This window comes from Aotus nancymaae, unplaced genomic scaffold, assembly GCF_030222135.1.
Source record: "Aotus nancymaae isolate 86718 unplaced genomic scaffold, 86718_ANA_hifiasm-v0.15.2.pri h1tg000008l, whole genome shotgun sequence".
NCBI classification, from domain to species: domain Eukaryota; kingdom Metazoa; phylum Chordata; class Mammalia; order Primates; family Aotidae; genus Aotus; species Aotus nancymaae.
In genome coordinates, this window is record NW_026988419.1 from 31004019 (window position 1) to 31018076 (window position 14058).

Here is a 14058-nt window from a genome sequence, read left to right on the forward strand (position 1 = left end):
GCCATTCACAATTGCTACGAAGAGAATAAAATACCTAGAAACACAACTAACAAAGGATGTAAAGGACCTCTTCAAGGAGAACTACAAACCACTGCTCAAGGAAATGAGAGAGGACACAAACAGATGGAAAAACATTCCATGCTCATGGTTAGGAAGAATCAATATTGTGAAAATGGCCATACCGCTCAAAGTAATTTATAGATTCAACACTATCCCCATCAAGCTACCTATGACCCTCTTCACAGAACTGGAAAAAAACACCTTAAACTTCATATGGAACCAAAAGAGAGCCTGCATAGCCAAGTCAATTCTAAGCAAAAAGAACAAAGCTGGAGGCATCACGCTACCTGACTTCAAACTATACTACAAGGCTACAGTAATCAAAATTGCATGGTACTGGTACCAAAACAGAGATACAGACCAATGGAACAGAACAGAGGCCTCAGAGGCAATGCCACTCATCTACAACCATTTGATCTTTGACAAAACTCACAGAAACAAGCAATAGGGAAAGGATTCCCTGTTTAATAAATGGTGTTGGGAAAACTGGCTAGCAATGTGCAGAAAGCAGAAACTGGACCCCTTCCTGACACCTACACTAAAATTAACTACAGGTGGATTAAAGACTTAAACATAAGACCTAACAGCATAAAAACCCTAGAAGAAAACCTAGGCAAAACCATTCAGGACACAGGCATAGGTAAGGACTTCATGACTAAAACACCAAAAGCATTGTCAACAAAAGCCAAAATAGACAAATGGTATCTAATTAAACTCCAGAGCTTCTGCACAGCAAAAGAAACAATCATTAGAGTGAATCAGCAACCAACAGAATGGGAAAAAAATTTTGCAAACTACCCATCTGACAAGGGCTAATATCAGAATCTACAAAAAACTTAAATAAGTTTAACAAACAAACCCATTCAAAAGTGGGTGAAGGATATGAACAGACACTTTCCAAAAGAAGACATACATTAGGCCAACAAACATATGAAAAAATGCTCATCATCACAGGCCATTAGAGAAATGCAAATCAAAACCACATTGAAATACCATCTCATGCCAGTTTGAATGGCAATCATTAAAAAACCTGGAGACAACAGATGCTAGAAGAGGATGTGGAGAAATAAGAACACTTTTACACTGTTGGTGGGAGTGTAAATTAGTTCAACCATTGTGGAAGACAGTGTGGCGATTCCTCAAGGACCTTGAAATAGAAATTCCATTTGACCCAGCAATCCCATTACTGGGTATATATCCAAAGGATTATAAATCATTCTATTATAAAGACACATGCACACATATGTTCACTGCAGCACTGTTTACAATAGCAAAGACCTGGAACCAACCCAAATGCCCATCGATGACAGACTGGACAGGGAAAATGTGGCACATATACACCATGGAATACTATGCAGCCATAAAAAACGATGAGTTCGTGTCCTTTGCAGGGACATGGATGAAGCTGGAAACCATCATTCTCAACAAACTGACACAAGAACCTTCACCTCCCAGGCTCAAGTAATCCTCCCACCTCAGCCTCCCAAGTATCTGGGACTATAGGTGCATGCCACCACGTCCAGCTAATGTTTGTATTTTGTAGATACAGAGTTTCACCATGTTACCTAGGCTGGTCTCAAACTCCTGAGCTCAAGTGATCCACCTGCCTTGGTCTCCCAAAGTGCTAAGGTTACAGGCACGGGCCATTGCACCCAGGCTGCTAATACTGCAACTGAAGTAGCTGCTTGTTCTTAAAAATGATTTTATGAAACTTTCCTGCAAACAAGTACGTCATAGACAAATTATGTCTGCACAACTCTTAGAGTTGTTTAAAGTAACCTAATAGAAAGATAATGACTAAGGCCCATTCCTTATTTCCAGCTTTGTAAGTCCCGGGCTGCCTATGACACCTGGACTGATGCCCCTGGGTCCCCTAGATCCCATGGCAACAATGAAAAAAGGGCAGGCCAGGACAAGCATGAGGAATAAACAGTCTTTACTGGGCTCAGACTAGGAGTCTTTGGGCCAAGAGGACCTTGGTATATTTGTCAGTTTTATTCTCCATGTTCTTTTTCGCCTTTTCCCATAGCCTCATGAACTGTTTTTCTTCTGGTAATAGATCTTCTGGTAATAGACTTTCCTCTTCTCCTCCAGGGTGGCCATCATTGTCTGGTATTTCCCGTCAGCCTTGTAAGCCCAGTGCTCCAAGTAGGCAATCTTTCTTCAAGGCTTCAGACATACAACCTTGAGGGTGGCAGAAACCACCATCTGCTTTTCCTTGTCATACAGCAGTGAGATTCCATCAAACACCCTGAGGTAGTCCAGGGCAGCCTGGCCTTCCTTGGTCTTGTTGGGGAGCATACCGCATGTGGTCGGCCAAAAGATGTGGGTAGGGGCTCATACATGGTAGGGTACTTGAGAAGGGTTGCTATTTGTCTGCTTGCAGAGGAAGGCTAGGTACTTTAATTTGTTTCTGTAGAAACTGCCAGAAATGTTGATGTCCTCACAGCACATGATCACTACTTTCTCTGCTGGATCCTGATAGCCTCCAGGTAGCCCAGGAGTTGGACTCAGCTACCAAGCACTAGGACTGCCCCTCTGCCATCTTGGCAGCTGCGTGGGAAAACTCTGTTACATTTCAAATGTATTTCATGTTGAATCTTTCAAACAACTGGCTAACAATAAATATCCAATAATATAAATGATACTTTTACTTTGAAGATATAATTAAAATTTCCTGTTGTAAATTTTGAACCCACATGAGTGTGAATTTCGTCTATTGACTCTCTTACCTCCTCGTGGTAATTCTGTGTGAAGATAGGCCAGTCCTCTAGTCACAGAATGAGCAAGACGGCAAGAGCTTACCCAGTCACTTGTATGGAGACTCAAATACTTGCATAAAGATCCCTATGTAGAGGGAAAAACAGAAAAAAAGGTAGAATTCAAAACAGAAAAAAAGGTAGAATTAACTTACTTTAACATGAAGAGGTAAGTTAGCATCCTTATAAAGAACTTGCAAATAGGCTAGGATTCCATGAAGATCTAACGAACTATGACATTTCAGAATCTTGAAAGAGTTAATATGACATTTCTGGGTGTTGAGAGAAGAGGAGAGGATGAGAAGAAGGGGAATTTAAACATTATAAATTTTTTTTTTCTTGAGACAGAGTCTCACTCTGTCACCAAGGCTGGAGTGCAGTGGCACAATCTTGGCTCACTATAACTTCCACCCCCCCCGGTTCAAGTAATTCTCCTGCCTTAGCCTCCCAAGTAGCTGGGACTACAGGCATGCACCACCAGGCCCGGCTAATTTTTGTATTTTTAGTAGAGACGAGGTTTCACTCTTGGCTAGGCTGGTCTCTTAACTCCTGACCTTGTGATCCGCCCGCCACAGCCTCCCAAAGTGCTGGGATTACAGGTGTGAGCCAACACAACCAGCCTAAACATTATCAATTTTTATGTCTCTAATATGAAAAATTATGAATGATTATTTCCTTTTAAAAACTCTTTGATAAAATTAAGACAGAAAACGTGTATCATTCACCAGTACAAATATAAATCATATGGTTCCTAAGCAGAAAACAAAAGGCTTTTGTAAATATATCTATGTATGTATTGGTGCTGCTCAAAGTGCTTATCTACAAACTATTACCAGTTGCTGATGAGAAAAGGAGTTTGCATCAAAATGAATGTCAATCAAAGTACTGCTTCCTTCATCAAAAAACTTATCAAAAAAATTAAATATAAAAGAGAGTAACAAAGAAAGAGGAGAAAGCTGAATAAACAGTATAATTAGTAATATAATTCATTCACATTGTGGTGTGAGATCCTTATTCCATTGCAGACTATTAATAATCCAGCTTGTGAGTCAGTAATGCTCTCTCCATCAATACAGTACTCCTCTCTGAAGTCTGATTAACAACTAATATAAAAATCAATTTTTTATTTTGAGACAACGTCTTGCTCTGTTGCCCAGGCTGGAGTGCAGTGGTACAATCTTGGCTCACTGCAATCTCCACCTTCCAAGTTCAAGCACGTCTTGTGCCTCAGACACCTTAAGTAGCTGGGATTACAGATGTGTGCCATCACATCTGGCTAATTTTTGTATTTTTAGTAAAGACAGTATTTTGCCATGTTGGCCAGGCTGGTCTTGAACTCCTGGCCTCAAGTGATCCACCTGCCTTAGCCTCCCAAAGTGCTGGGATTACAAGCATGAGCCACCACACCTGGCCTCAGTTTAATTTTTATGAGGTACTTACATTGGGATAATACTCCATTACAAGCAAATATTCCATGCGTCCATCTGCAGTGACTCTCTCATCTCCAACTATAAAGCGGGCAATGTTGTCATGTTCCATCAAAGGCACTCTGTAAATATTCTTTTCATTGATAAAATTCTGACGGTTTGCAAAGGAAAACACTTTTACAGCAACCAGACGCTCATCCAAGGAGCCTTTATATACTGCTCCATATCGACCTCGGCCAATCAGCTATAAGTGTTTTAAAGAAAGCAAGGTATTCCCATGTGCATGTTCAAAGAGTAAGCAAAAAAAAAAAAAAAAAAAAAAGAAGAAGAAAAAAAAGAAAGGTATTAATTACTATTATAATCGAACAATCAAATTTACTAAACAATAAAGCACAAATTTATATGGAATGCCACAGCTCTCTGCTGCTTACAGTTTATTCCATTATCAAGAAATCAATAAATTTTGTTCTAGAATGGCTGATGAAGCTTCTACCAGACCCAGCCTCCCCCTAGATAACATTTATAAATGCCGGACAAAATTAAAAAAAAAAAAAAGTTCTAAAGGCAGACAGATCTTGAGAGTCATTAAGGCTTTGAGAAAAAAGTGGCATGGGGTGAGCTACACTTTTTTTTTTTTTTTTTGAGACTAACTCTCACTCTGTCACCCAGGCTGGAGTGCAATGGTGCAATCTCGGCTCACTGCAACCTCTGCCTCCCAGGTTCAGGCGATTCTCCTGCCTCAGCCTCCCAAGTAGTTGGGATTACAGGTACATGCCACAGTGCCCAGCTAATTTTTGTATTTTTAGTAGAGATGGGGTTTCACCATCTTGGCCAGGCTGCTCTGGGACTCCTGACCTCGTGATCCACCCATCTCGGCCTCCCAAAGTGTTGGGATTATAGGCATGAGCCTCCGCCCAGCCTGAGCTACCCATTTTTATGGCTTTTAGCCTGAGAGCAGGCTGAAATTAGCACTGTGCAGTGGAATTAAACTTGCTAAAGAAAACTGTTTCTAGGCTGGGTGTGGTAGCTCACACCTGTAATCTCAGCACTTTGGGAAGCTGAGATGAGAGAGGTCAGGAGTTCATGACCAGCCTGGCCAACATGGCAAAACCCTGTCTCTACTAAAAATACAAAAATTAGCCAGGTGTGTGGCACGCACCTGTAATTCCAGTTACTCAGGAGGCTGAGGCAGGAAAATCACTTGAACCCAGGAAGCGGAGGTTGCAGTGAGCTGAGACCGCACCACTGCACTCTAGCCTGGGTAAAAGAGCAAGACTCTGCCTCGATTAAAAAAAAGAAAAGAAAAGAAAACTGTTCTGGCATTGGGAAACTCAGGACATATTGGTAAAGCCACAGTTGCTGGCAAGTGAGGGGAGAACCCTAGAAAGGAGAAAGTCAGAGAGAGGGAAACTCAATAAAAGTACAAGACAGTCTCCAGCTAAAGATAAAATAACTGAACTGAGATTTGAGCTTCTGCCGCAGACAAGTTTGTGATATGTGTCCAACCAAGTTAAATGCTTACTAAAACAAAAAAAACTCGACACACTTTAGAAGAGTCCAGTGTCTCCACAAAACAACATTCACAATATCCAGAAAACAAAAAAATTACTGAACACACAAAGAACCAGAAAATGTAACCCATTCTCATCATTTTTGACTTCTAGGGATTGCTTTAGCTTTTTATTGAAACAGGTTAGGGATTTACCATCATTTATTTAAGGATGTATGTTGTATCTCATACACTATTTCCAAGTTAAAATTATACAAAGTGTCCTTTAAAAAGGTTGTATCGATATATAGTTAATTCAGCAATTTTTGGGAGTGTTTCTATGACTTAATCATGGTTAAACTTCCATGGGTTAATTAGTATTTCTTTCAACCTTGTAAACTGGCCATTTTACTGTACATTTCTTAGCCACACTTACTTCTTTTGTGAATTGGCAGTTAATATCTTTTGTCTATTTTTTTGGAGACGGGGGTCTCTGTCGCCCAAGCTCACTACAACCTCCACATCCTAGGTTCAAGTGATCCTTCAACCTCTCAGTCTCCTGAGTAGCTGGGATTACAGGCATGTGCCACCACACCCAGCTAATTTTTTAATTTTTTACCAAATACACGGAGTTTCGCCATGTTGCCCATGGCTTGTCTTGAACTCCTGGGCTCAAGCAATCCACCCACTTTGGCCTCCCAAAAATTCTGGGATTAAAGGCATGAGTCACCACACCCAGCCTTTTAGTCCATTTGCTATAGAATGTTTCTTTCCTCTTGATTTATATCAGTTCTTTATCAAGTTTTCCCTTGCATGTTGAATTTTTTTTTTCAAATTTGGCTTTTATCTTTGTTTATGGTATGTCTCTCCCAAAACAGAAAGTTCTTACAATTTTTTTATATAGTCAAATCTATCATATCTATTATTTAATAGTCTCTGGTTTGGGGATCATAGTTTTCAAGTCACTCTTAATAAAGATCATAAAAACACTTATCATAGCAACACTTTTAATGTAGCTTCTGCGATATCACCAAATGAAACATAAATTCTATATATAAGAAGAGCCTTATGTATCTACAAAAACATGTAATATATGCATACAAGGAGTATTTATTTGTTGTCTACTATGGATTCCTTGGTGTCACACTGTTTTCAAAATTTCATGACTTTATTCTCATACCCTGTACAAATCTGGACTCAAGGTCAACCCCTTTCTAGATATATTTTCTTTTTCTCTTTTAAGATGGAGTCTTGCTCTGTCACCTAGGCTGGGACTACAGGCATGTGCCACCACTCCCAGCTAATTTTTGTATTTTAGTAGAGATGGGGTTTTGCTACATTGGCCAGGCTGGTCTTGAACTCCTGACCTCAAGTGATCCACCTATCTAGGCCTCCCAAAGTGATGGGATTATAGGAGTGAGCCACTACGCCTGGCCATATTTTCTTTAACCCCCTTTTCATCATTTTCTTGTCCACTGTACTTTTCTTCATAGCATTTACTACTACTTGCAATTATATTATACATTCCTTTACCTGTTTGTAGACCCCCCAACTCAAATATAAGCCCTAGGAGGCATACCTGTATTGTTCACCTATATTCCCAGTGCCTAGAATAGACCTTGACAAAAAACTGTTATTTAATAAGTAAGGGTTAAATAAATGAATGAATGTCTTAATGAGTGAATGAAATCACTGTTCCAGGTCTAGTATAAGAGCAGAAACAAGAGTCCATAATCTAACAGCAAACTTACCTCCAACAGTTTCAGATTATCTAGGTCAAGAGAGGGTTCAGATGCTGTTGCCTCCATCATGTTCATACTGTGAAGACCTTGTTTACGGTCTCCTATAGGAACAGGAAAAAGGTTATTAATATATGGTTTCCTTTTTATTTTGAGACAGAGTCTCATTCTGTTGCCAGGTGCCAGGCTGGAGTGCAGTGGTGCAATCTCGGCTCACTGCAAGCTCCGCCTCCCGGGTTCAAGCAATTCTCCTGCCTCGGCCTCCCAAGTAGCTGGGACTACAGGCGCACACCACCACATCCAGCTAATTTTTGTATTTTTTAGTAGAGATGGGGTTTCACCATGTTGGCCAGGATGGTCTCGAACCTGACCTCGTGATCCACCCGCCTCAGCCTCCCAAAGTGCTGGGATTACAGGCATGAGCCACCGTGCCCAGCCTAATATATGGTTTTTTAAAAATGATTATCTTTTTATGCTTTTTACAATATTATAGTTAAAAAGAAGAGCTGCAGAAAGATTGGCAGCAAGATTTACGCCTAATCTCAATAGGAATAAAGCTATTTACTAAACTTGCTAACATCTATAAATGCAGATGAATGCAGAATAGCACGAAGGCCAAATTCTGGGAGACACTTCCATGATGACTTAATTTAAAAGTTTAAAACCTTAAGTAATATTACAAAAACTTTAAAGAAGACTATATAGAAGTTATTCAAATGAATGAATGAATGAATGAATGCTGATTTCCTAAACAGTCCATCAAACCTAAAGCTTATTAAAACCAACTGAACATTTGATGATACTGAGGAATTACTGCTATTTTTTCAGATGTGAAAATGGTACTATGAATATATATTCTTAAAGCCATTATATTATAGAGATAATATTTATAGATATATGATATCTAATTAACTACTTATAGATATATGATATCTGTGATTTGCTTCAAAATAATCCAGTGGCATGGAAAGGGGTAGTGACTGATAATTTAGATGAAAACGATACTGTCCATATGTGATAATTATTTAGGCTGGGTGTATTCTGCATAACTTTGAGACTATTTTTTTTTAACATAGGGAATTTAAAAGGAGAAAATAAACTCTGATTAAATTGCATGTTTAATAAACGATAGGACAGAAAGTGGTGATTTTTACCTGTCAACATTCGGTATCCAAAGCATAAGGCAACTATCAAAACAGCTAACACAGAGACTGATGCCAAAGCAATGATTATTGTCTCATCTCGGTTAAATGAATGAGGTGGACCTAAAAGAAAACAAATTTTGAAATGTTATCATTTTTTTTTTAAAGTATTTTGTTAACTACTGACAGATTGCCCTTTAGAAAGGCTGTATCAATATATAATCAAATCAGTAATGTTTTTGGATCAAAGAAAATGAAAGAAAAAATTAGTAATAAATTTGTGATAATTGCAAATTATATAATCATACAGACTATTCCATATAGATCTGGAACACTGAAACACCAAGTAGGTGTGCTCCTAATTATTGAAATATCAGCTATGCCATGGAATAGCATAGACAGGATGGTATAATATTAAGAGTCTTAGAATCTAATGGTTTTACAATCACAATTGGTTTTAAATCCTCAATTTCCTCATTTATAAAAATAGTACTCTGTATTTCCCAAGTTAGCTGTGAGGTTTAGATGGCAGTCTAAGTACTTAGCACAATGTCAAGAATATGTTTTCTGACTGGGCACGGTGGCTCATGCCTATAATCCCAACACTTTGGGAGGCTGCTGCAGGAAGATCACTTGAGACCAGGAGGTCAAGACCAGGCTGGACAACATAGCAAAACCCCAGGCATTAAAACAAACAAACAAACCAAATTAGTCAGACATGGTGGCATGCACTTGTAGTCCCAGCTACTCAGGGGGCTATGGCAGGAGGATTGCTTGTGCCCAGGAGTTTGAGGCTGCAGTGAGCCATGATGGTACCACTGCACTCCAGCTTGAGTGATGTAGTAAGACCATGTCTCTTAGAAAAACTTTAAAGTTTTTTTAAAAGAATATGTTATCTATGCAATAAATGGTAGTTATGTTTATCAATATTGTTTTTATTATTAATAAAAATATCATGTGTTTACAGGCAGTTAAATCTGAATTGGACTTCAAGCTCAGTTCTTCCACTTAATATATGACCTTAGGAAAGTTTCTTCAATTATCTGGGCCCAAGTTTACTTATTTGCAGAATGGAATGGGAACACACATAAGTAAATCACAGGGCTATGATGAACACTTAAACATTTTATGTGTTAAGTTCCATTCTGTGGGTCATATCATATCTAGAGCAAATATCCTTTAGGATGGATGGCCACAAACTACAGCATATCCAAAAGAGAGCAAGTACAACTGTGAAGGTATGAGACCTCTGAACTGTGATGGGTAGAAATAACTAAAAGCATTTGATGAAGAAAAAAAAAAGAAAACTTGGGATGATATGATAGCTGTCTTCATACCAAAAAATGGACTTGATTTGGACCAAGAAAAAATAACCAGTTCCAATTAGTGTATCTTTAAGGATAACAATCTTTAGTTCAGCATACAGAAAAACATGGCTTATAAATAGACCTGTCTAAAACAGAATGAATTACCGTATGAAAGAGCTGTTCATTCTTTTACTAGATGTAGTCATGCAAGGTTTGGTAATACTGATCAGAGGCTGTGCTTGATGACTGCCAGTATCTTCGTTCATTCTTTATATTCAATCAAAATCAAGCATGTTGTACTCAAATTAGAAGCTTCTGTGGCAAAGTAAGATGCCTCTATGGCAAAGAGTTCCTCTGATGGACATTCCCGTTCTAATGAATTTATTTATCTCAATCAAATTAAGTACAAGTTGCTTATTAAAATGTCGAAACTATATTTCTGTAGAAAGATCTGTTGAAACAATACTGAAATACTCTTAATTTGCAGGCCATTTATTAGATTTTCTTTTTTCCTTCCCTCCTTTCCTCCTTCCTACCCTCCCTCCCTTCCTCCCTCCCTCCCTTCCTTTTTTTCCCTTCCTTCCGTCCTTTCTTCTTTCCTTTTTCTTTAACAGAGTCTTGCTCTGTCACCCAGGCTGGAGTGCAGTGGCACAATCTTGGCTCACTGCAAATTCCACCTCCCAGGCTCAAGCAATTCTCATGCCTCAGACTTCTGAGTAGCTGGGATTACAGGCATGCACCACCACACCTGGCTAATTTTTTGTATTTTTAGTAGAGATGGGGTTTCACCATGTTAGCCAGGCTGGTCTTCAACTCCTGGCCTCAAGTTGATCTGCCCACCATGGTGTCCCAAAGTGCTGGGATTACAGGCATGAGCCATGTTGCCTGGCCCATTTATAAGATATTAATAGATTATAACATATTGATCATTTTCTACCTCCTTTTAACATACAAAGTAAGTTACAGGCAGAAAAGCTACATATAAAACTCATTTTACCACAGTGAGATATTATTTCACACACATTAGCACAGCTACAATGTTAAAAAAGAAGAAAATCAAAAGCACTGGCAAGGATGTGGATAAATTAGAACTCTTGTACATTGCTGGTGGAAAATAAAGTGGTAAAAATACAGTAGAAAAAAGTTTACAAGTTCCTTAAAAAGTTAAACACGGAATCACCAGAAGACCCAGCAATTTCACTCCTAGGCATATATCCAAAAGAACTGAAAATAAGTGTTCAAACGAAAACTTCACACGCAGGTTCACAGCATCACTATTCACAATAGCCAAAAGTGGAAATAACACAAATGTTCATAAACTGATGAATGGATAAACAAAATGTGGTATATTCAATAAAAAGGAGTTACAAAAGGTTGAATACTCTATGATTTCACTGAAATAAAATACCCAGAATAGGCCAAATTCATAAAGACAGAAAGCAGGTTAGTATCTGTCAAGGACTGGGAGAGCAGGAAATAGGGAGTGACTGCTTATTAGATACTGGATTTCACTTATGGGGTGATGAAAACGTTTTTAAATTAGATAGAGGTAATAGTTGCACAACACTGTGAATGTGTTGAGTGGTACATTTTAATATGACTAATTCTAAGTTATATAAATTTTACTTCAATTAAGAAAAAAAACTAAGGTTGGATGTGGTGGCTCACACTTGTAATCGCAGCACTCTGGGAGGCCAAGGCAGGCGGATCACAAGGTCAGGAGTTCGAGACCAGCCTGGCCAACATGCTGAAACCCTGTAGCTACTAAAAATACAAAACTTAACTGGGCGTGGTGGCATTTGCCGGTAATCCCAGCTACCCAGGGGGTTGAGGCAGGAGAATCACTTGAACCCAGGAGGCGGAGGTTGCAGTGAGCTGAGATTGTGTCACTGCACTACAGCCTGGGCGACAGAGCAAGACTCTCATCTCCAAACACACACACACACACACACACACACACAACAAACACTAACTCATTTTAGAATTTGCTAAACCTAAAAGAGAAACTATTTTCAACACATAAACATATGCAAACATACACACATATATAAAACTAAATAATTTATAGATTCATGACTATATACAGATATTTTATGTCCTTACAGTTTTTGTTTTCCAGAAAGTCATATAGTTGGAATGATACAGTATATAATCTTTTCAGACTGGCTTCTTTCACTTAGCAATATGTACTTTATATTCCTCCATGTTTTTTTGTGGCTTAGCAGTTCATTTCCTTTTATCACTGAGTATTATCCATGTTATAGATGTACTGTAGGTTACCTATTCACCTACTGAAGGAAATCTTGGTTGCTTCCAAGTTTGGGCAATTATGAATAATTATTCGTAATTATAAATATCTGTGTAAACTTTTGTGGGACGTAAGTTTTCAATTCATTCAGGAACATAATTGCTGGATCAAACGATAAGCCTATGTTTAGTTTGTAAATAACTATCAAACTGTCTTCCAATGTGGCTGTACCATTTTGCATCCCCAGCAGCAATGAATGAGAATTCCTGTGTTCTGCATTCTCACCATCATTTTACGTTGTGTTTTGGATTTTAGTCTTTCAAATAGGTTTGTACTGGTATCTCATTATAGTTTTAAGTTGTAATTTATAATGACCTATGATGACAAGTATCTTTTCATATAATTATTTGTCATCTATCTATCTTCTTTGGTGAGGTATCCATTTTGCATCCCCAGCAGCAATGAATGAGAATTCCTGTGTTCTGCATTCTCATCAGCATTTTACATTGTATTTTGGACTTTAGTCTTTCAAATAGGTTTGTACTGGTATCTCATTATAGTTTTAAGTTGTAATTTATAATGACCTATGATGACAAGTATCTTTTCATATAATTATTTGTTATCTGTCGATCTTCTTTGGTAAGGTATCTGTTCAGATCTTTTACCCACTTTTGAACTGGACTGTTTGTTTTCTTATTAGTAAGTTTTAACAGTACTTTGTATATTTTGGATACAAATCATTTATCAGCTTTGTGTTTTGCAAATATTTTCTTCTAGTGTGGCCTTTCACTCTCTTGGTAATAAGATAATGCTGGCATCATAAAATGAATTAGGAAGTGTTCTCTGTGCTTCCATTTTCTGAAAGAGATTATAGAAAAATGATGTTTGTTTATTTATTTATTTAAGATAGAGTCTCACTCTATACCCAGGATGGAGTGCAGTGGCGTAATTTCGGCTGACTGCAACCTCTGCCTCCTGAGTTCAAGGGATTCTCCTGCCTCAGCCTCTGGAGTAGCTGGGATTACAGGTGTTTGCCATCACACCTGGCTAATTTTTGTGTTTTAGTAAAGACAGGTTTTCACCATGTCAGCCAGGCTGGTCTCCAACTCCTGACCTCAGTGATCCACCCACCTCAGCCTCCCAAAGTGCTGGGATTACAGGTGTGAGCCACCACACCTGGTCATGATGTTTCTTTAAATGTTTGCTAGAATTCAACAGTGAAACAATCTGAGCCTGGTGCTTTCTATTTTGGAAAATTATTAATTTTATTATATAATTACTATATATTATTATATATATATACATATATATACCTATTCAGATTACATATACGCTTATTGAGATTATGTATTTCTCCTTGTGTGAATTTTAGTAGATGTGTTTTTCAAGGAATCGATCCATTACACTTCAATTCTCAAATCTATGGACACAGAATAATTCGTATTATTACTTTACTATCATTTTAATGTCCATGGGATTGTAGTCATGACCCCTTTTCCCTTTGTGATTATTAATGACTTGCTTCTCTTTTCTTTTTGGTAGCCAAGGCTAGAGATTTATTAACTTTATTGATCTTTTTGGAGAACCAGCTTTGGGGTATGTTGCTTTTTCTCTATAATTTCCTGTTCTTAATTTCATTGACTTTGTCTCTAATTTGCTCCTCTTTTACTAAGGTTAAGCTTAGTAAAGCCCAATTTGTTTTGTTAAATAAAAGGATATATACAATTAAATCTAATTTCACCTAGTTAGCACTGAAAAAAACCTTTACCACAAAATTTTACCACTAGTATGGCAGACAACAAATGCTTAGATTTTTCATATAACAAGGTTGTTCCTTGTTCCTTTTCATTGTCTTGTTATTAAGATAATGCTGACATCATAAAATGA

General features: G+C 38.1%; 1 protein-coding gene across 1 annotated transcript in view; it reads right to left on the reverse strand.

Annotated features, from left to right (window-relative positions):
- Nucleotides 1–14058, reverse strand: part of BMPR2 (bone morphogenetic protein receptor type 2) — a 178525-nt gene that overhangs the window by 42901 nt on the left and 121566 nt on the right. Inside the window, exons 4-7 of the mRNA XM_012446149.3 lie at nt 8629–8739; nt 7487–7578; nt 4260–4490; nt 2793–2907 (exon numbers count right to left, since the gene is read on the reverse strand). Coding sequence (XP_012301572.2) covers nt 2793–2907; nt 4260–4490; nt 7487–7578; nt 8629–8739 — 549 coding nt within the window. The remainder of the gene's footprint in view (nt 1–2792; nt 2908–4259; nt 4491–7486; nt 7579–8628; nt 8740–14058) is intronic.